The 24,156-nt window shown below is 46.1% G+C and overlaps 2 protein-coding genes across 8 annotated transcripts in view; both read right to left on the bottom strand.

Moving 5' to 3' along the window:
- Positions 1–4,555, bottom strand: part of LOC140386882 (HEAT repeat-containing protein 6-like) — a 60,890-nt gene extending 56,335 nt beyond the window's left edge. For 3 of the 4 annotated variants that reach the window (XM_072469706.1, XM_072469708.1, XM_072469707.1), the window contains exon 1: positions 4,446–4,549. In XM_072469706.1, the coding sequence (XP_072325807.1) occupies positions 4,446–4,484 (39 nt within the window). In that variant the 5' untranslated portion in view covers positions 4,485–4,549. Of the gene's footprint in view, positions 1–4,445 lie in introns of all 4 variants that reach the window. The other variant, XM_072469711.1, reaches the window with a different exon arrangement.
- cuedc1b (CUE domain containing 1b) overlaps positions 1–24,156 on the bottom strand; it is a 403,376-nt gene that overhangs the window by 339,977 nt on the left and 39,243 nt on the right. The gene's annotated exons all lie outside the window — the stretch shown is intronic.

The raw sequence follows: 24,156 nt of genomic DNA, 5'->3' as shown, positions 1-24,156 counted from the left end.
ATCGCCCCTGGGAATGGGCTATAAGATTGAAAACTTCGGGTAGGAGCTTCCCCAAGCACGACCTCCGCTTATATGACATCACCGGAGGTTCCCCCGGCCAACATTCCTCCCGCACACAACTGCTCTGAAAGCAGATTGGCTGGTTACACATCGCACACATGGACGGCTCTCCAGAATAACTAGTCACTTAATATCTGCTCCGTACCTTAAATCTTCAGCTACTTCTCCACTTCCGTTTTAAAAGCATCAATGAATATTCTTCCACAACTGTGATGCTCAATCAATAACTCCTGAGACGAGATTGGAGACAATGGAAGGCTTTATTGCACTAGATGTTTCCCCCAGCAGCGCAGGTACAGAATGCGGCTGCTGGGGAGACACAGGCTCTTATACTCTGCCTTAGTGGGCGGAACCAGCAGGCAGGCTCAGGTACCTCCCACACCAATGGTCTTACAGCATTATTCAGGATACCGTAATACCCCTAATACCGACTACCACAAACTGTTTCTATTAGGGCATCCCATGCCTCAGCAGCCAATTAAAGGAGAACAAAAAACATTTCTGGCTTCTCTCCTTTGAGGAAGATTCTGAATTGATGTTCTCTGATCACTATTATCACTTGGACAAATATGAATTGATCAGAGGGAGCCGGTATTGGGTATATAGTCACACTGAACTAACCTAGCTGAATTTTTTGACAAGGTTACCGAGGTTATGAGGTTAAGAAGTGTGCTTGGATGTACATAGATACATAGAAGATAGGAGCAGGAGGAGGCCTTTTGGCCCTTCGAGCCTGCTCCTCCATTCATCATGATCATGGCTGATCATCCAACTCAATAGTCTAATCCTGCTTTCTCCCCATAGCCTTTGATCCCATTCTCCCCAAGGGCTATATCCAGCCGCCTCTTGAATATATTCAGTTTTAGCAGCAACTACTTCCTGTGGTAATGAATTCCACAGGCTCACTACTCTTTGTGAGAAGAAATGTCTCCTTATCTCTGTCCGAAATGGTTTACCCTCAATCCTCAGATTGTGACCCCTGGTTCTGGACACACCCATCACTGGTAACATCTTCCCTGTCTAATCCTGTTAGAAATTTGTAAGTCTCTATGAGATCCCCCCTCATTCATCTGAACTCCAGCGAGAACAATCCCAGCCTCGTCAAGCTCTCCTCATATGATAGTCCCGCCATCCCTGGAATCAGTCTGGTAAACCTTTGCTGCACTCCTTCGAGAGCAAGAACATCCTTCCTCGGAGAAGGAGACCAATACTGCACACAATACTCCAAGTGTGGCTTCACCAAGGCCCTGTACAATTGCAGCAACACATCCCTGCTTCTATACTCAAAACCTCTTGCAATGAAGGCCAACATACCATTCGCCTTCTTTACCGCCTGCTGCACCTGCATGCTTACCTTCAGCGAATGGTGTACAAGAACACCCAGATCCCGCTGCACACTCCCCTCTCCCAATTTACAACCATTCAGGTAGTAATCTGCCTTCCTGTTTTTGCTTCCAAAATGAATAACCTCACACTTATCCAAATTATACTGCATCTGCCATTGGTTTGCCCACTCGCCCAGCCTGTCCAGATCTTGCTGTAGGATCCCTGCATCCTCATCACAATTCACCCTCCCACCTAATTTGGTATCATCTGCAAACTTTGAGATGTTACATTTCTTTCCCTCATCCAAATCATTAACATATATTGTGAATAGCTGGGGTCCCAGCACCAATCCCTGTGATACCCCACTGGTTACTGCCTGCCAATTTGAAAAGGACTCATTAATCTCTACTCTTTGTTTCCTCTCTGCCAACCAGTTTCCTATCCACCTCAATACATTTCCCGCAATCCCATGCGCTTTAATTTTGCACAATAATCTCTCATGCGGGACTTTGTCAAACGCCTTCGGAAAGTCCAAATATACCACATCGACTGGCTTCCCCATTGTCGACTGTACTGGTTACCTCTTCAAAGAATTCCAACAGATTTGTCAAGCATGATTTTCATAATCCATGCTGACTCTGACTGATCCTGCCACTACTTTCTAAATGTTCTGCTATAAAGTCCTTGATAATGGATTCAAGCATTTTCCCCACTACCGATGTTAGGCATACTGGTCTATAATTCCCTGCTTTCTCTCTACCTCCCTTTTTGAATATCAGACTGACGTGAGCTACCCTCCAATCTGCAGTTCCAGAGTCTGTAGAATCCTGGAAGATGACCACCAATGCATCCACTATTTCCAGAGCCACCTCCTTCAGCACTCTGGGATGCAGATTCTCAGGCCCTGGGGATTTATCTGCCTTCAATCCCATCAGTTTTCCCAGCACCATTTCTCTACTAATGTTGATCTCCCTCAGTTCTTCCCCCTCACTAAACCTTTCATTCTCCAACATTTCTGGGATCTGATTTGTGTCCTCATTTGTCATGGGTCGTGGAAAGAAGTATCATTTCTTTCCAATATTACTGTGGTATACTGTGAAGCAGGCTTGTGGGGGGCTGTATATGTTTGTGTGTATGTGAGTGACTAATTTAATTAAACTGAAGACAAATAGTACATCAGCGTATTTTCTAAATCGTAGACAACGGGGAACGGTGGAAAAGCAGAGATTTAGGGGTCAATGTACAGAAAGCACTAAAGGCTGGTAGACAAGTACAGAATATGATTAAATAGACTAATGGAATGTTAGCTTTTATCTCGAAGGGCGAGAATACAAAGAACAATAGAACATTACAGCGCAGTACAGGCCCTTCGACCCTCGATGGTGCGCCGACCTGTGAAACCAATCTAAAGCCCATCTACACCATTCCATTATCATCCGTATGTTTATCCAATGACCATTTAAATTATCTTAATGTTGGCGACTCCACTACTGTCGCAGGTAGGGCATTCCACGCCCTACTACTCTCCGAGTAAAGAACCTACCTCTGACATCTGTCCTATATCTATCTCCCCTCAATTTAAAGCTATGTCCCCTCGTACTAGCCATCACCATCTGAGGAAAAAGGCTCTCACTGTCCACCGTATCTAATCCTCTGATCATCTAGTATGCCTTTATTAAGTCACCTCTTAACCTTCTTCTCTCTCACAAAAACAACCTCAAGTCCCTCAGCCTCAGAAATTCTCCATTCTCAACATCCTGGGGGTTACCATTGACCAGAAACTGAATTGGACCCAGATATATAAATACAAGAGCAGGTCAGATGCTGGGAATTGTGGCAGGAGTAACTCACCTCCTGACTCCTCAAACCTGTCTACCAGGCACATGTCAGGGGTGTGTTGGAATACCCCCACTTGCCTGGGTGAGTGAAACTAAAATACTCAAGAGGCTGAAAACAATCCTGACTGAGCTGTGCAGAATAGGAAGTCCATCCCCAGCCTGTTCTGATCTCAGCTAAATCTAGACACGGAAAGCTGGGAAGGGAAAGAACACTGTACGCCTCCTAAATCGCAGAATGATACAGTCCAGAGGGAGGCCATTTGACCTCAGCATTGTTCACGCAGCTTTAAATATCCAGAACTTAGTTTGAGGCAACAGTTTACAGATTGTGTGACACTACAAGAGCCTGTGCATTCATTCACAAGTTAAAACTGCAGCATCATAAAACGCTCTGCGTACTTTGCACCTTGGATACACTAACAACATCATTGTCTTCAATCACACAGCACAAACAACAACTGTTCAGATAAGATTCATTTTTCTTCCGAGGGTGTATGCTGGGCTTTGCTTTGATGAACACCCAAACACCAACTCTGTGTTTGTGTGACCCAGATGGTCAGCATCAGCACGAATATTCAACTGTGAGAGCTTCATGTGCAAGCCCAATCTGCTCAGCTTTGCTACAGTTGTATAAAGTTCTGGTTTGACTTCATTTGAAGGATTGTATTCAGTTCTGGGCATCACACCTCAGGAAAGGCTTCCTGGGAGTACTGCCCAGATTCACCAGAATCATAATGTAGCTAAAGGAGTTGAATGAGGAGAACCACTGCACAGGCTAGGCTCCTATTTCCTTAACCATAGAAGATTAAGGGGTAGTCTAATTCAGGTGTTTAAGATGATTCGATAGGTAGGAACTATTTCCTCTGCTTGGGGGATCTGGAACAAGGAGATATAACCTTAAAATTAGAGCTGGATCATTCGGGGGTGATGTCAAAAAACATTTCTTCACATAAAGGGTGGTGGAAATCTGGAAGCTTTTCCCCAAAAAGATGCTGTCAATTGAAAATTTCAAAATGGAGAGATGAACAGATTAATGTTTTTGTTCAACTATGACTCTTCTTTTAAACTTCAGTTCGCGTCAACTTAAAATGTTAACTCTGTTTCTCTCTCCACAGATGCAGCCAGATTGGCCTCTGGGAAATTCCCACATGAAGAGTTTACCTGGCAATTGCCCAGAAGTATGTTGGAAAAAGCAGCTATTAGTTTTATTTACATTCATACCTGTAAGCGATTGAGCAGATGGTGGATTAGTTGACACATTTTGCTTACAAGGTGCTCTTGGTTCAACTGGACAAGTCGACAGGCTTGGACGAGTAAGGAACACACATGCTGCAATTGGAAATAAGACAAGAGGAAAATGTGATCACTGAGACTTCGCATAGCTCATTGTCCAGCTAATGGAGCTTTCAATTCATTCACCCTTACAGTTGATGGTTAATTTATAATTTGCACCGATACAGATTCAGAAACCTACTACAATAGAGATAAGGCCTGTGCATTGGTCCTACAGTAAAGGGCTTCTTGCACCTTCAGAGTATAAGTTGCTGGCAGCATATTGAGATGATTCACATTATTTGCCTTTCAGCAACTTGCACCTATGCTCCGGGATCATAAATTAGATTGCAGTCTTCTGATTTTTTTCTTTACTGTGCCACATCAGGTACTATCTTAACACTGCCAGAAGGTATCCTCTTAATCACCTCCCTTGACATGCAGCTCTTGTAATGCAGTGATATTTGGAATGTAAAATTGACTGGTTTCCATTTAGCAGCACGTTCTGCAGTCTCCAGGTCTGCCACCGATGCCACCACCATCCCCCAGCATTCTAATTGCCCTGAGCTCAATCAGTGCTCCGATGTGTTTATGTTGGGTTGCAGGTTTGCATCATCATGCAGTTGCATGTTCCTTTTCTAGGCCAGGATTTTTTTTTTTAAATGCAAGAAATATTTACTTTCTGCTACAGCAGAAGAGGTAAGTACGTCCACTGGTTCAGTATAGGGCAATTAGAGGAGATCGATTTGAAGAACCAGATGTGGACAAAAGGCTGACTTTCCATTTTCTAAATCAGCATCCCCCAATGGGCCTACAGCAGAACAGTGTAACTGGAAAGTATAATAATAATAACCTTTATGAGTGTCACAAGTAGGTTTACATTAACACTGCAATGAAGTTACTGTGAAAATCCCCTAGTCGCCACACTCCTGTGCCTGTTCGGATACACTGAAGGAGAATTCAGAATGTCCAATTCACCTAACAAGCATGTCTTTCAGGACTTGTGGGAGGAAACCGGAGCACCCGGAGGAAACCCACGCAGACACTGGAGAACGTGCAGACTCTACATAGACAGTGACCCAAGCGAGAATCGAACCTGGGACTCTGGCGCTGGAAGCAACAGTGCTAGCCACTGTGCTACCCATATATATGTTCACTAACTCTGTACAGTACATGGCCCGATGGATGAGACCATATATGTGATCATACACACCGCTACAGAGTTTATACGAAAAAGACCAGATGTGCATTTTCCAAATTGACCACCTCTGACTAGCCTAGTGAAACACTGGGACTAGATGAGAAAAGACAGTGACTCACAAATGGTCTGGCATGACTCTCCCAAAAGCCAGTTAAATATAGAAGTGTGATCACCCAGCCTGCAGCATATCACAACATAACGGCTATTGAAAGAGGGGTATAACGATTTCACTTGCTCACCATTCCAACTTACTGAAAACTTTGTGAAAACATTCACATTCCCAGCATGATGGGAAACTTGTTCTGTGCGTTGTCATTGTGACTAATATATGGTTGAAAAGTTCTAATAATACTCCTGCATTTATAAATAAGTGTTGACCTCAGTTCACCTTAGCACCTCACATCTGGCAACCTCAGGACCCAGTCCATGTTGGATTTTGAAACTTGCTGTTTTTTGAGAAAAAGGGAACGCCTTAATTCAGTGAATAGGGAGGGGCAGCACGGTGGCACAGTGGTTAGCAATGGTGCCTCACAGCGCAGAGGACCCGGGTTCGATCCCGGCCCCAGTCACTGTTCGTGTGGAGTTTGCACGTTCTCGGTGTCTGCGTGGGGTCTCACGCCCACAATTCAAAAGATGTGCAGGGTAGGTGGATTGGACATACTAAATTGCCCCTTAATTGGAAAAAAAGGATTGGCTAATCCAAATTTATATATTTTTTTAATTCAGTGAATAGGGTCATGGGAAAACCAACTTATTTGATTGCAACAAATTTTAGGTTAATGGACACATCGATGCAGATATTAATTCGCTTCTCATGAACTGGATTCAAACTGAAATTATGTTATAAAAACACCTGCTGGGGCGGCACAGTGGGTGGCACTGCTGCCTCACAGTGCTGAGGACCCGGGTTCGATCCCAGCTCTGGGTCACTGTCGGTATGGAGTTTGCACATTCTCCCCGTGTCTGCGTGGATCTCACCCCCACAACCCAAAGATGTGCAGGGTAGGTGAACTGGCCATGTTAAATTGCCCCTTAATTGGGAAAAAAATTAATTTAATTTAAAAAAAACACCCTGCAGTTGTAACTGAAAACGATTGTTTTTTTATTTACTCACAATCGTGCAGTTCTCTTTAATAAATCTCTTTCAACAGATGGGTCAGCTGCAAGAGGATAAGCAGTGCCTGTGGAACTTAATGTTTGAATTTAAGCCTGTGGACTTCTATTTGGGTGGTCTTAATGGCATCTAAATTGAATAGGTACTCTGTACTGGAGCAAGAATAGGCTCTGCTCCCAAGTACAAAGCATAGCTAAATAGTCTACCTCATTGGATCCTGGAAGAGCTTTTTGATTTTCCTGGATGAGTTCACTTGGGCAGGTGTGGTCAAGGCTTGCTGGAGCACAAGAGATGTCAAGTAGGCAAGGCCCATCAGTTCTCAGCAACTCCCCGAACATTTTCAAGCTGGGTCGGATGGAGTCAAGGTTTGTTTGAGGCCAGGAATAAAGAATGTCCAGTTTTCAGATACTCATGGTTTTCGGGTAGACTGAGTCGAGGTACTCTACCTGCAACATGTTGCCTTGACATTATGACACTGGCACATAACTAGGCAGTTCTTAATTCAGCAGCACTGGATCCTAGCACTGTATATTAATGAAAACTAAAACTTCACAGACACTTTTGTCATGATAATAAGCACATGACAAGAGTGAAACATGTATGAAACTCTTTATTTGGAGAACTAGGGAGAAAAGAGCCCTCGGCACCCATATTTCGATTTTACCTTAAACCTCATATTCTATGTGACTTCGCAAATCTTGTTCCAAGGAGAAATTGCACTAAAGAGTGCAGAAAATGCTTTTTTCCCCCCAACATATCATCAACGTACAGCAACTGAAATCACTAATGAGTTAGTAAGTGCAGAATAAAATTTAGTTGTGAAACTTGCAAGATGCAATGCTTCCCGCTTGCAATATATTCAATCCCAATCTGGTAACTGTGAAACCTTCAGAGGTCCCAGAGTCCAGTTTTAAAAACAATATCCTACAACATCAACAATAGATTTTCCACAATTCTCAACCGATTAGTGATGTACCATCTGCTCTTGCTTCTTGGGTGCAAGGAGTAGATAAACAAGTTAATATAAGTACCAAGTCTTGTGCTAGTACAGTAGGTTTTAGGAAAATAAGGACAGGAGTTGGCCATTCTGTCCAGCCTGCTCCATCATTCAATGCAACCATGGCTGATCAGACACTTCAATGCCTTTTACCCACACTATCCCCATAACTCTTTCGATATTGTTAATCAGAAATCTATCAATCTCACTTTTAAACATACTCAATGAGCTTCCAGAGCCCTCCGAGGTAGATAATTCCAAAGATTCACAACCCTCTGTGTAAAGAAATTTCTCCTCATCTCGGTCCTAAGTGGCATTCCCCTCATTTTGAAATTGTGCCCCCTGGTTCTAGACACTCCAACCAAGGGATGTCTAGAACCAAGCTGCATCTACCCTGTCTATTCCTTTCAGTATTTTATGGGTTTCAATGAGATCACCTCTCACAGGGCAGCACGGTGGCAGTGTTTAGTACTGCTTCCTCACAGCGCCAGGGACCGGGATTCGATTCCGGCCTTGGCTCTGTGTGTGGAGTTTGCACATTCTCCCAGTGCCTGCATGGGTTTCCTCAGGTGTCCCAGATTCCTCCCACAGTCCAAAGATGTATAGATTAGGTGGATTGGCCATGCTAAATTCCACATCAGTGTCCAGGGATATGCAGGTTAGGTGGGGCAAGATGTCACAGTGGTTAGCACTGCTGCCTCGGTGTCAAGGACCCATTTCAACCCTGGCTCCGGGTCACTGTCCGTGTGGCGTTTGCACATTCTCCCCGTGTCTGTGTGGGTCTCACCCCCACAACCCAAAAGTGTGCAGGGTAAGTGGATTGGCCACGCTAAATTGCCCCTTAATTGGAAAAAAATGATTAGGTACTCTAAATTCATAAAAAGGTTAGGTGGGGTTACAGGGATACGGCAAAGAATGGACCCGTGTAGAGTGCTCTTTCGGAGGGTCGGTATAGACTGGGTGGTCGGAATGGCCTCCTTCTGTACTGTATGGGATTCTGTGATTCTTCGAAACTCCAGTTTGCCCAATCTCTCATCATAAGACAGTCCCACCAGCCATCGCTGGAACATGTCTGATGAACCTTTCCTACACTCCCTGTGGCAATAATCTCCTTTCTGAGGTAAGGGGACCAAAACTGCACACAGTTCTCCAGGTGCAGTCTACCCAAGCTCCTATACAATTGAAGCATAACCTCACTACTCTTGTATTCAAATCCTCTTGCAATGACATTCCATTAACCTTCCCAATAGCTTGATGCACCTGCATGTTAGCCTTCAGTGACTTTTGGCAAGGACACCTTGATTCTTTTGTGCATCTACACTTTGTAATTTCTTACCATTCAGGAAATACTCTGCACATCTGCTCTTCTTCCAAAGTGGATTTGCTCATACTTTCCCACGTTAGATTCAATCTGCCATGTCTTTGTCCACTCACTAAGACTGTCCAAATCCTCCTGTAGCTGCTTTATATCTTCCTCAACACATATTCTCGCCTAGCTTTGTATCATCCACAAACTTGGAAAGATAACATTTAGCCCCACATCCAAATCATTGATTTGTGAATAGCTGGGGTGCAATTGCTGATAAGGCAAGTCCAGTTCAGTTTTTGATCAATGGTAACCCCCAGGATGTTGATTATGGGGGATTCAGCAATGCTAAAGCCATTGAATATCAAGGAGCGGTGGTTAGATCCTCTCTCGTAGGAGATGGTCATTTCCTGGCACTTGGTGTGACGCGAATGTAACTTTCCACTTGCTAGTCAACCTCCTGTGGGCTATGTTTGCAGTCAATTCCCCGTTGAGCAAGCATCTGGTCATGACTTTGCTTCACATGAAAGCTCCAAAGTCTGGAATCAGGGCCAGTCTGACACCAAACGGAAGCAGAATTAGTCTTAAAGAGCATTGCACTGTCGTCTGTCATGTGATCCTGCTGTGGCTCCCATTTTTGCTTAAATGTAATTGTAGTAAAAGGATCTTTTGAGGTATTTTGGCATTAAAAGCATTATATAAATTCAAGTATTGTTATTAGAATCTAACCACCCAGCTCCTTAATGCAGTAACATCTCTGAAATGAAAGCCCCAAAGATTCAGTTTGAGCATTAGGGAAAGTGGAAGAGATAGGAAGGGATAATGGTTGCATAGTGGTAACTGGACTAGTAATCCAGAGGCCCAGGCTAAATGCTGAAATACCACCATGAAATTCAGTTAATTAATAAATGTGGAACTGAAAGCTAGTCAATAGCCATGAAGCTATCATCAATAGGCATAAAATCCCAGCTGGCTCACAAATGTTCCTTTAGGGAAGGAAATCTGCCACCCATACCTAGTCTGGCCTACCTGTGACTCCAGACCCACAGCAATGTGGTTGCCTCTTGACTGCCCTGTAAAAGGGCCTAGAAAGCCACTCAGTTGAAGATCAATTTGGGATAGGCAACACATCTTATGAGAGAATTTTAAAAAGGCCCATAAATGTAAGCTTTTGAAAAGTGAAAGTTACAACGAAGTATGACAGGATGCAAGCATGTTCCTTTTCATGGGTAAATGCACACCCTCAGACTGGAACACTGAATCGGACCGAAATGTCCGGGATGTCTAATGAAATGGAAATGATAACATCAAGGCGGCAGGTCATGTGCAACTAATACTGGATTAGAGTTAGCAAAGGGTTGCAGTGCTGGGAGAAGATCATATACGCATTACAGCGAAACAGTTTTCAACGGCCAATGACAACTGCACCTCCAATGTAGGTGGGAGTGAACTGAAGCTTTAACAAAACATTCCCAAGATAGATATCTGAGAATTTACACCCAGTGGCTCTTGATGGACAACAAGTTAATGGGGAAGATGTTGAGTACAGACCACTGGATATATTGTGGTCTTGGGTCTCCAGCCCAACTGCTCCATGGGGACAGTACATCATGTGAGGAAGCTTATTGTGAAAATTAAATATCCTCTCCAAAAATATTGAGCACTCTGGCAATCATTAAAGGATAGAAACAAATAAAAGAAAAACCGAGGACAGAGTGGCCGGAGGCAGAAGGTGATAGTCGAGGGGTGTTTTTCTGACTGGAAGCCTGTGCCCAGTGGGGTCTTGCAGGGATCAGTGGTGGGGCCCTTGCTGTTTGTGTTTTATATAAATGATTTAGATATGAATGTAGGAGGGTTGATCAGTAAGTTCACAGATGATATGAAAATTGGTGGGGTGGTAAATAGTGAGGAGGATAGCCTTCGATTACAGGAGGGTATAGACGGACTGGTCAGATGGGCTGATCAGTGGCAAACAGAATTCAATCCGGATAAGTGTGAGGTGATGCCCTTGGGCAGGACAAACAAGGCAAGGGAAACACGATGAATGGCAGTATTCTGGGAAAGACATAGGATCAGAAGGACTTTGGTGTGCAGAGACACCGGTCCTTTAAGGTAGCAGGGCAGGTGGATCTGGTGGTTAAAAAGGCATATGGTATACTTGCCTTTATTAGCTGAGGCATAGCAGGGAGGTTATGCTGAAACTGTGCAGAACATTGGTTAGGCCACAGCTAGAATATTGCGTGCAGTTCTGGAATGCACATTTACGGAGGGATGTGATGGCACTGGAAAGGGTGCAGAGGAGATTTACCAGGATGTTGCCTGGGCTGCAGAGCTTTAGTTGTGAAGAAGATTGGATAGACATGGGTTGTTTTCCTTAGAGCAGAGGAGACTGAGGGGGAACATGATTGAGATGTAATTATGAGGCACATAGATACAGTAGACAGGAAGAAACATTTCCCCTTGGAGGGATAAATTACATGGGGCCATAGATTTAAGGTAAGGGGCATGAGGTTTAGAGGGGATGGGAGGGGAAAGTTTTTCACCCAGAGCGTGATGGGAGCTTGGAACTTGCTGCCTGAAAGAGTGGTGGAGGCAGCGATCCTCATAACATTTAAGAAGTTTTTAGATTTGCACTTGCGATGCCAAGGCACACAAGACTATGGGCTAAGTGCTGGAAAATGGGATCAGAATACTTAGGTGGTTGTTTTTGACCAGCATAGAAACAATAGCCTGAAGAGCTTTTTCTGTGCGGTCGACCTCCATGACTCTACAGTTTTAAGCTTAGTTATGTGAGGCCATATACTAGAGGTCAGTGATGGCCAAATCTATGACGATATACATTAACAATCTGGAAGAAGGAACTGAGGGCATTGTTGCTAAATTTGCAGATGATACAAAGATATGTAGAGGGACAGGTTGTGTTGAGGAAGCAGGGAGCTGCAGGAGGACTTGTACAGGCTAGGAGAGTGGGCAAAGAAGTGACAGATGGAATACAATGTGGAAAAGTGTGAGGTTATGCATTTTGGTAGGAAGAATAGAGGTGATAATGGGAGGGGACTTCAATACAGTGTTGGATCCAGCACTGGACCGCTCCAAATCAAGGACTGGAATGAGACCGGCGGCGGCCAAGGTACTTAGGGGGTTTATGGATCAGATGGGGGGAGTGGACCCATGGCGGTTTGCAAGGCCGCAGGCCAGGGAATTTTCTTTCTTCTCCCATGTACACAAAGCCTACTCCCGGATAGATTTCTTTGTTCTGGGTAGGGCGCTCATCCCGAGGGTGGAGGGGACGGAGTATTCGGCTATAGCCTTTTCGGACCATGCCCCGCACTGGGTGGAACTGGAGCTGGGAGAGGAGAGGGACCAACGCCCGTTGTGGCGGCTGGATGTGGGACTGCTGGCGGACGAGGTGGTGTGTGGGAAGGTGAGGGGGTGCATCGAAAGGTACTTGGAGGCCAACGACAACGGGGAGGTGCGGGTGGGGGTGGTATGGGAGGCGTTGAAGGCGGTGATCAGGGGAGAGCTAATTTCCATTAGGGCTCATAGGGAGAAGACAGAGGGTATGGAAAGGGAGAGGTTAGTGGGGGAGATTTTGAGAGTGGACAGGAGATACGCAGAGGCCCCGGAGGAAAGATTACTTGGGGAAAGACGACGGCTCCAGACGGAGTTTGACCTGTTGACCACAGGGAAGGCGGAGGCACAGTGGAGGATAGCGCAGGGGGCGACCTACGAGTATGGGGAAAAGGCTAGTCGGATGCTGGCACACCAGCTCCATAAGAGGATGGCAGCGAGGGAAATAGGGGGAGTCAAAGATGGAAGGGGAGCCACGGTTCGGAGTGCGACGAAAATAAACGAGGTATTCAAGGCCTTTTATGAAGAGCTGTACAGATCCCAGCCCCCAGCGGGGGAAGAGGGGATGAGACGATTCCTAGCTCAGCTGAGATTCCCGAGGGTGGAGGAGCAAGAGGTGGCTGGTTTCGGGGCACCAATTGGGTTGGAGGAGCTGAGCAAGGGTTTGGGGAGCATGCAGGCGGGGAAGGCCCCGGGGACCGGACGGATTCCCGGTGGAGTTCTACAGGAAGTACACAGACCTGTTGGCCCCGCTACTGGTGAGGACCTTTAATGAGGCAAGAGAGGAGGAGACCCTGCCCCCGACAATGTCGGAAGCGACAATTTCTTTGATCCTAAAGCGGGACAAGGACCCACTGCAATGTGGATCGTACAGGCCGATCTCGCTCCTCAATGTGGATGCAAAGTTGCTGGCAAAAGTGCTGGCCACGAGGATCGAGGACTGTGTCCCGGGGGTAACCCACGAGGACCAGACGGGATTTGTAAAGGGCAGGCAACTAAACACCAATGTGCGGCGTCTCTTAAACGTGATAATGATGCCATCGGAGGAGGGAGAGGCGGAGATAGTGGCAGCTATGGACGCGGAGAAGGCCTTTGACCGAGTAGAGTGGGAGTACCTCTGGGAGGTGCTGCGTAGATTTGGGTTCGGGGTAGGGTTTATCAATTGGGTTAAGCTCCTTTACAGAGCCCCGATGGCGAGTGTAGTGACGAACGGGCGGAGGTCGGAGTACTTTCGACTGTACCGAGGGACGAGGCAGTGGTGCCCCCTGTCCCCCCTGTTGTTCGCATTGGCGATCGAACCATTGGCCATGTCATTGAGGGAGTCTAATAAATGGAGGGGGGTGGTCCGAGTGGGAGAAGAGCATCGGGTGTCGCTATATGCGGATGACCTGTTGCTGTACGTGGCGGATCCAATGGAGGGGATGTTGGAGGTCATGCAGACTCTAAGGGAGTTTGAGGAGTTTTCGGGCTTTCAGCTCAATGTAGGGAAGAGTGAGCTCTTTGTATTACAGGCGGGGGACCAAGAAAGAGGGATAGGGGACCTACCGCTGAGGAGGGCGGAGGGGAGCTTTCGGTATCTGGGGATCCAGATAGCCAGGAGTTGGGGGACCCTACATAAACTGAATCTGACGAGGTTGGTGGAGCAAATGGAGGAAGATTTCAAAAGATGGGACATGTTACCGCTCTCGCTGGCGGGTAGAGTGCAGTCGGTCAAAATGGTGGTCCTTCCGAGGTTTCTGTTTGTGTTTCAGTGCCTTCCCATCGTGATCACTAAGGCCTTTTTTAAGAGAGTAGGCAGGAGTATTATGGGGTTTGTGTGGGCGAATAAGACCCCGAGAGTAAGGAGAGGGTTCCTGGAACGCAGTTGGGACCGAGGAGGGTTGGCGCTGCCAAACCTGAGGAGCTACTACTGGGCAGCAACTGTGGCGATGATCCGCAAGTGGGTTATGGAGGGAGAGGGGGCGGCATGGAAGAGGATGGAGATGGCATCCTGTAAAGGAACGAGCCTGGGAGCGTTGGTGACGGCACCGCTGCCGCTCTCGCCGACAAAGTATACCACGAGCCCGGTGGTGGCGGTAATGCTAAGGATCTGGGGCCAGTGGAGACGGCAACGGGGTGCAATGGGAGCATCGGTGTGGTGCCCGATCAGGGGTAACCACCGGTTTGTCCCGGGGAAGATGGACGGGGGGGGGGGTTCCAGAGCTGGCATCGGGCGGGGATTGGAAGAATGGGGGACCTGTTCATCGACGGGACTTTTGCGAGCCTAGGGGCACTGGAGGAGAAGTTAGAGTTACACCCGGGAAATGCCTTCAGATATATGCAGGTGAGGGCTTTTGTGAGGCGACAGGTGAGGGAATTCCCGTTGCTCCCGGCACAAGAAGTTCAAGATAGGGTGATCTCGGGTGTATGGGTCGGGGAGGGCAAGGTGTCGGAAATACACCAGGAGTTGAAAGAAGAGGGGGAAGCGCTGGTAGAAGAGTTGAAGGGTAAATGGGAGGAGGAGCTGGGGGAGGAGATCGAGGAAGGTCTGTGGGCTGATGCCCTAGGTAGGGTTAATTCCTCCTCCTCGTGTGCCAGGCTCAGCCTGATACAATTTAAGGTGGTCCACAGAGCGCACTTGACTGGGGCGAGGTTGAGTAGGTTCTTTGGGGTAGAGGACAGATGTGGAAGGTGCTCAGGGAGCCGGGCGAACCATGTCCATATGTTTTGGTCATGCCCGGCACTGGAGGGGTTCTGGAGAGGAGTGGCGGGAGCAATATCTCAGGTGGTGAAAGCCCGGGTCAAGCCAAGCTGGGGGCTAGCAATATTTGGAGTAGTGGACGAACCGGGAGTGCAGGAGGCGAAAGAGGCCGGCATTCTGGCCTTTGCGTCCCTAGTAGCCCGGCAAAGGATCTTGCTAATGTGGAAGGAGGCGAAGCCCCCCAGCCTGGAGGCCTGGATAAATGATGTGGCTGGGTTCATAAAGTTGGAGAGGATTAAGTTTGCCTTGAGAGGGTCTGGGAAGGTGTTCTACAGGCGGTGGCAACCGTTCCTAGACTATCTCGCAGAGCGTTAGAGGAAGGTCGGTCAGCAGCAGCAACCTTTTTTTTTGGGGGGGGGGACACGTCCTGGGAGGGGGGGGGGGGAGACCAGCCTGGGAGGGTGGATGAGCAAGAGATAACATGAAGGGTTGGGGAAACTGGCACGTACGGGTGAAGGCCAGTGTACAAAGCTTAGTAAATATATCATTTTGCCATGTATATATCTTGCTCCGCGCGATTTCTCGCTTTTTTTTTGTTACGGGGGGGGAGGGGTTATTGTTTGTAAGGGAGAAAAATTGTGTTAAAAAAACTTTAATAAATATATTTTTTTTTTAAAAGGAATCCATACAGGATTACGGTTAACATGCAGGTTCAGTTGGCAGTTAGGAAGGCAAATACAATGTTAGCATTAATTTTGAGTGGGCTAGAATACAAGAGCAGGGATGTATTACTGAGGCTGTATAAGGCTCTGGCCAGACCCCATTTGGAATATTATGAGCAGTTTTGGGCCCCGTATCCAAGGATGTGAAGGCCTTGGAGAGGGTCCTGAGGAGGTTCACAAAATGAACACCCGGAATGAAGGGCTCGTCATTCGAGGAGCATTTAAGGACTCTGGGTCTGTACTTAATGGAGTTTAGAAGGATGAAGAGGAATCTTGTTGAAACTTCCAGAATATTGAGAGGCCTAGATAGAGTGGAAGTGGAGATGTTTCCAGTGGTAGGAGAGACTAGAACCCGAGAGCACAGCCTAAAGCTGAGATGAGGAAAAATTGCCTCAGCCACGGGGTGGTGAATCTGTGGAACTCATTGCTGCAGAAGGCTGTGGAGGCCAAGTCACTGAGTGTCTTTGAAACAGAGATAGATAGGTTCTTGATTACTAAGGGGATCAGGGGAGAAGGCAGGAGAATGGGGATGAGAAACATATCAGCCACGATCGATAAGCGGAGCAGATTCGGTGGGCTGAATGGCCTAATTGTGCTCCTAAATCTTATGGTCTTATAATTTCTCAGACATGTATCGTGATACCTGCAATCATATCAGACTAACTGCATGGTAAAGATTTAAGTACTGTTCTGCCCTGGAGCAAACAATAAGAAGCCTTGAATCAAATGCTGATCTCAAGGCCTCCCTCTGAGCAATCACCAAGCTCGCCACCATCTGTTTATCAGAACTCTGGCTTAAATATATCACCTTTAAAGCTAAAGCACAATAGGAGTTAAAGGCATACACAAGGTTGAGAAGGACAGCACTGGCAGCACAGAGAAGTGATGGTGGTTGAATTAGTGACTTCAATTCCAATTCTTAATGAAAATTATCTGGAATCCTTATACCCAAAATTGTCCACACCTCAGGTCACCTTTAGGAGAGCAAAGTGGGAGGGGAAATAATTGGAGAAAGTAAAATAAATAATGGCAGATTACCAGATCATCCTTCAATTGGCTGTAATTAGCTGAGACTGACATGAAGACATTACTCAATAAAATAGTTCGTTTAAAAAAAATAAAAAATTTGTAAAGCTGAAAATGTCCTGTACTAATGTTATCCAAATACCAGATGTTTTTCTCCGCAGAATGAGATCCTGTTTTTGCACCTGTAAGCTGAATTAATCGTATAAGCCAGCAAGTATGGGACAATATGATAAACTACATAAGACCCAGCACAGCACTGACTCAGTGAAATGTAAATAAGGCCTCCTGTCAAGCTAGGTAATCTATAAGGACAGTGCAAATTAGCAGAGTCCTTACAGAAATAATGACAGGATAATGATATTCTACCTAACGTTAAAGCTGATTTATTACCATATTGAAAGCTGTGGCTACTTGGGCAATGTCTACGTCCGTTCATAAAAGCCATTAGGGATTAGACATGACAGGAAATCTGAACAGTTAAAAATATCAGTTGAACCAACTATTCTGGGATGTAGATAATTAAACATATAACCAATTCCAACTGGTTATATTATCATGCTTTATTAGAGTTATACGAAGTCATACAACTCCAACAAATAGACTCCAACCGCTTCCTCATGACATTCCATGGCGTTCCCATCACACACCACCACCTGGAAGTCACCACTGACCAGACGTTTAACTGGACCAGCTCCATAAATATTGTAGCTACAAGAGCAGGTCAGAGGCTGGGATTCTGTTGCAGATAACTCACCTCCTGACTCCCCAAAGCTTGTCCACCATCTACAAGGCACAAGCCAGGAGAGTGATAGAATACTCTTGACTTGTCTGGATGACTGCAACTCTTAACTACACTCAAGAAGTTAGATATCATCCAGGACAAAGCAGCCGGCTTTATTGGCTCAATGGTGGATGGGGCACCAATGTGTCTGCAATGTCTACCATCTACAAGATGCACTGCAACAACTCACTAAGGCTTCTTCACCTCCCAAGCCTGCAAACTCTACTGCCTAGAAGAACAAGAATAGCAGATATATGGGAATACTGCCACCCACACGTTCACCTCCTAGTCACACGCCATGCTCGTTTAGAAATATAATCTCTGTTCCTTCACTGTCACTGGTGGATCAAGATTTTGGAGCTCTTATCCTATCAGGACTGTTGAAATAGCTGCATCATACAGACTGCAGCAGCTCAAGAAGGTAGCTCACCACCATCTGCTCAAGGGCAATTAAGGATGGGCAATAAATTCTGGCCTCACCAATGACAACCACTTGCTGCGACTGTGTTAAACAAAAACTGGCTGCCTGACTCAGGTAAAATCTATCCATTTAAGGGATGTTTCACTGGGCGATGTTCTGGACTGGAACCAGTTCCATCAGAAGACAAAATAGGTGATGGTCCCATGGTCAGAGTGAAGGGCTTTTCACCAGTGTTCCAATTGACTGGAATGCCAACCAACCCTGTTAATTGTGCTCATTCCAATATTATGCAGTCTAACTCTGTCAGTGCATTCCTCATAACACAAGAGCCGACAGAGGGATATAGACAGATTAGATTAGTGGGCAAAAGGGCAGCACGGTGGCGCAGTGGGTCAGCCCTGTTGCCTCATGGCACCAAGGTCCCAGGTTCGATCCCGGCTCTGGGTCACTTCGTGTGGAGTTTGCACATTCTCCCCGTGTTTGCGTGGGTTTGGCCCCCACAACCCAAAAATGTGCAGGCTAGGTGGATTTCCATGCTAAATTGCCCCTTAATTGGAAAAATAAATGAATTGGGTACTCTAAATTTGTAAAAAAAAAAATTTAAATTTAAAAGATTAGTGGGCAAAAACTTGGCAGATGGAATGAAATGCAGGAAAATGTGAAGTTACGCACTCTGGTAGGAAGAATAAAGGAACTGAATATTATTTAAATAGAGAAAGACTACAGAAAACAGCAGCACAGAGGTATTTGAGGGTGCTCATGCATAAATCACAAAAAGGCCAGCATACAAGTTCAGCAGGTAATTGGAAAGGCAAATGGAATATTGGCCTTTATTTCAAAGGGAATGGAGTACAAAAATAGGGAAGTCCTGCTAAAACTATACAAGGCATTAGTTAGACCACACCTGGAATACTGTGAACAGTTATGATCCTTTTATCTAGGACAAGATATACTAGCATTGTAGGCAGTGCAGAGAATGTTCACGAAATTGATCCCAGGTATGGAGGGATTTTCTTATGAGGAGAGGTGAAGTAGATTGGGGCTGTACTCATTTGAGTTTAAAAGAATGAAAGCTGACCTTATTGAGACATATAGGATTCTCAGGGGGCTTAACCGGGTAGATGCTGAGAGGACGTTTCCTCCTATGGGAAAATCTAGGACCAGGGGGCAGAATCTCAGAGTAAGGGGTCATCCATTTCATAGAATCATAGAATTTACAGTGCAGAAGGAGGCCACTCGGCCCATCGAGTCTGCACCGGCCCTTACAAAGAGCACCCTACTGAAGCCCATGTATCTATCCTATCTCCATAATCCAGTAACCTCCACTTAACATTTTTCAGACACTTAAGGGCAATTTAGCATGGCCAATCCACCTAACTGCAAATCTTTGGACTGTGGGAGGAAACTGGAGCACCCGGAGTAAACCCACGCAGACACGGGGAGAACGTGCAGACTCCGCATAGGCAGTGACCCAGCCGGGATTCGAACCTGGGATCCTGGAGCTGTGATGCAACTGTGCTAACCACTATGTTACCATGTTGCCCACTATTTAACTAAATGGGAACAAAGTCCCATACCAAGCATGTTTAGCCGCATGTTTCCCAGTGCTCGCAGTGCCGAGAAACGCAACTCACGTTTGATGAGGGGCCTCAACGGGAAGCGCGTGGCCAAAGCCGCACATGGCCCCGTTCGTACACTGAGGAACGCCACTCGCTGGAACTCCTCAGTGTAGCGAGAGATGGGGACACCATTTTTAAATTGCATCCCGATCCCCAAGGCCCCCGAAACGACCACCCCAACGCACTACAGGAGGGTCCCCTCAACCCACCAAGACCTGCACAGGGCACTCCTGGGCCAATCGTACCCACGCAAAAAATGCTAGTTTGGCACCTTGGCAGTGCCAACCTCACAGTGCCATCTGGGCACCTTGGCAGCACCAGGCTGGCACCCAGGTGGCACTGCCAGGGTGGCAGGCTGGCACTGCTAGGGTGCCCAGGTGGCACCAGCAGCATCAGGGCACCACCCTGCCCAATGAGCATGCACCTGAGGGCCTCCAATCTCCTGGGATACCCCCAGTTTGTGAAGATCAGTACTGACCAATACACCCCCGAGGTCTCCGGAGGTCTTAAGACAGAGATGAGAAGGAATTTCTTCTATCAGAGGGTAGTGAATCTGTGGAATCTTTACTGCAGAGGGTTATAGAGGCTTGGTCGTTAAGTATGTTCAAGGCTAACGGGAGTGAGGTGGGGGAGGGGCTGCGGCCATCGGAGCCTGGCAGAACAGGGTCCGAGTGGTCGAGCCGGGGTGGAAAGTTGGGGGGAAGGAACCAAGGTTGGGGGGGGGGGGGGGGAATTGTACACGAAGCGGTGGACAGGAGGAGTTGGAGAGGGGGGGGTGGTGTTTACAACTCTTGGGTATCATGTACGGTACTCTTTCAGAGGTTGGATGGTGTTGAGTGGGGGTGGGGGGTGGACTCTATAGGTCCCGGGCTCCTTTTTCTTTTTCTCCTTTTTTTTTTTGTTTCTACCGTGGGAGGGTTTGTTTTATTGGATGCATATATTGACAGGTGGGCCGTTGTTTGGGGTGGTGGGAGGATGGGATTGTTGTTATTGTTAAGGGGATTGATTTTGTAATTGTTACCGTTTACTGTCTGTGGGTGGGGTTGAGAGTTTGGCTCAAGATAGAATCAGAGCTTGATGGGAAATAGAATGTCAAATCAAGATAGAATCGGAGCTTGATGGGAAATAGCATGTCAAAGCTTTGTGTAAAATGTGTACGTGACTTTCGAGATGAATCGCTTCTGCTTTTGCACTAGACAGTCAGCAATACCAGGACGCAGCTGAGGGAATGGGTTCCTCATTCTAAAGATAATAATAATTTAGCTGAGAGCAACAGAATGTGTCCCTAACTTGGGCCTCGAAGGGGGGCCGTCCTCAGAAAAGGGACAGTGTCATACTGTATATAAGCTACTGTCGAATGTACTAATATTGGCTTGCTGCTGTGCTCCCCCGAAGTACAGTGGTGCAGCCCTGGCCGTGAATAAACGTACGTTGAAGTGACTTGGTGTTCGATTGATCATTTCATCCGGACTGAGAATAGCGAATTCTCAGGATGTAAATTTTGAAGGATAATGTGAAAATGGAGAATAAAAACATTTTTTAAAAAGTATGTTCAAGGCTGAGATAAACAGAATGTTAATCAGTAAGGGAATCAGGGGTTATGGGGATAAGGCGGGAAATTGGGGTTGAGGATTATATGAGATCAGACATGGTCTCCTTGAATTGCAGAATAGACACGATCTGCTAAGTGGCCTACTTCTGCACTTATGTCTTATGGTCTCCTGTGGACTGGCACACACAAGTACAACTGTCCCATTTCACATGGCTTATCCAAAGGCACTGTACAATTATTGCATAAATATAGCCTTCAAGTGTTTGAAACTACTGGATATTTCCCACAATGTTTTTCCGTTGTGCTTGATCCATGAAACACTCTTTTAAAAAAGCAATGAAGGGCAGCATGGTGGCATAGTGGTCAACACTGCAGCCTCATGGCGCCAAGGTCCCAGGTTCGATCCCGGCTCTGGGTGACTGTCCGTGTGGAGTTTGCGCATTCTCCCCGTGTTTGCGTGGGTTTGGCCCCCACAACCCAAAGATGTGCAGGGTAGGTAAATGAAATGAAATGAAAATCGCTTGTCACAAGTCGGCTTCAAATGAAGTTACTGTGAAAAGCCCCTAGTCGCCACATTCTGGCACCTGTTCGGGGAGGCTGATACGGGAATTGAACCGTGCTGCTAGTCTGCCTCGGTCTGCTTTAAAAGCCAGCTATTTAGCCCTGTGCGAAACCAGCCCCTCCACCAACCAGGTGGATTGGCCATGCTAAATTGCCCCTTAATTGGAAAAAATGAATTGGGTACTCTAAATTATTATTTTTTTAATGTATACAAATACAACAGCCTATATCCATGCAGGACTCGAAAATGTCATTTTTGATCCATCTGACCAGTCCCACAATTCAAAATGAGGATGCATAATTCACTACCCATATCCCTTAAAAGATGCTGAAATACATTTCCTAGGCTGCTGGCTACTCTCCAATAAATTGTCTAAGTTATTTTTATTCATTCTATTTATCCAGTGAGCAGGTTATCTATCCACTTATGCATTGAGCAAGTTGACACTTTTTGACACAAGAACAGAAGCTTCACTGTTGCACTACGCATTTTCCAAATGAATCAAAAAATTGGCAATGCGTTATTGGATGGGTAAATGTACAGCATGGTACAGTGCTGAACTCCATACCCTAGGCAACCCAAGGGTCAATCTCCAGGTTATACCTCATTCAGGTTAGTAGTACAGTCTCTATTCCTGGTCTTAGGGAGGAGGGAAAGACACTATTTACCAAGATCGCACCCCTAATCATAATTTAGTGGACCTTGTTTGAAAGTGTGCGCTTGCATGCTTGTGCTCTCAACATCCAAATATTCTGACAACACTCACTGTCTTAAGAAATAATCACATCTGTACAGTAGTGCCTCAGGACATCCCGAAGAGCATTAAAGCCAAAGACATAATTTCTAAAATGTAGTCACGGTAGGTCAAATTCAACCAGATTTCAGATGACGCGCTCGTCAAAAATGCCCAACTTCAAGAAGATGAGAAACCTGTCTTTGGCTTGGGGGGGATTACAAGGCTGTGCCCCTTTAAATATACCAGCCAAGGCAGAGAGTTATATTTTGCTAATATAAAAGCAAAATACTGTGGAGGCTGAAAATCTGAAACAAAATCAGAAAATACTGGATTAACTCAGTATATTTGCATGTATGTTCTATGTTGATCTGGCAGCATCTGTTGAGTCCCTATGACTTCTTCAGAACTGAAGAGAGATAGAAATGTAATGGATTATATAGTTGGGGAGATGGGGTAAAACAGAAGGTCAGCAATAGGCCGGAGCTATGGATAGATTGACAAAGATGTCATGGACATAAGACAAAGGGGGTGTAAATGGTGACATTAAGGACTAAATATACATTAATGATTTAGATGAGGGAACAAAATGTAATATCTCCAAATTTGCAGCTGACACAAAGTTGGGTGGGAGGGTGAACAGTGAGGAAAATGCAGAGGTGCTTCAGTGTGATTTGGACAAGTTGAGTGAGTGGGCAAATGAATGGCAGATGCAGTATAATTTGGATAAATGGAAGGTTAAATGGATAAATACAGGGTTGGTTTAGCACAGGGCTAAATCGCTGGCTTTGAAAGCAGACCAAGGCGGGCCAGCAGCACGGTTCAATTCCCGTACCAGCCTCCCTGAACAGTGGCGACTAGGGGCTTTTCACAGTAACTTCATTTGAAGCCTACTTGTGACAATAAGCGATTTTCATTTTCAGGTTATCCACTTTGATAGCAAAGGGAAAGCAGACTATTATCTGAATGGCCAAAAATTAGGAGAAGGAAATGTGCAATGAGATCTGGGTGTCCTCATATACCAGTTGCTGAAAGTAAGCATGTAGCAGCAGGCGGTAAAGAAGGCGAATGGTATGTTGGCCTTCATAGCGAGGATTCGAGTACAGCAGCAGGGATGTCTTGCTGCAATTATACACGGCCTTGGTGAGGCCACACCTGGAATATTGTATGCAGTTTTGGTCTCTTTATCTGAGGAAGGATGTTCTTGCACTAGAGGGGAGTGCAGCAAAGGCTTACCATTCCTGGGATAGCAGGACAGACATATGAGGAGAGATTGAATCGATGAGGATTGTATTCACTGGAATTCAAAAATGAGGGGGGAATTCACAGAAACCTATAAAATTCTAACAGGACCAGATTGGGTAGATGCAAGGAGGATTTTCCTGATGGCAGGCGTGTCCAGAACTAAGGGGTCAGAGTCTGAGAATACGGGATAGACCATTTGGGACTGAGATGAAGAGAAATTTCTTCACCCATGGAGTGGTCAGCCTGTGGAACTTGTGAGCACAAAAAGCAGTTGAGGCCAAGACATTGTATGTTTTCAAGAGGCAGTTAGTTATAGCATTGGGGCCGATGGAATCAAAGGATATGGAATG

This window comes from Scyliorhinus torazame, chromosome 12 (assembly GCF_047496885.1).
Source record: "Scyliorhinus torazame isolate Kashiwa2021f chromosome 12, sScyTor2.1, whole genome shotgun sequence".
Taxonomy (NCBI): Eukaryota; Metazoa; Chordata; class Chondrichthyes; order Carcharhiniformes; family Scyliorhinidae; genus Scyliorhinus; species Scyliorhinus torazame.
This window is presented reverse-complemented; position numbering and strand designations above follow the sequence as displayed.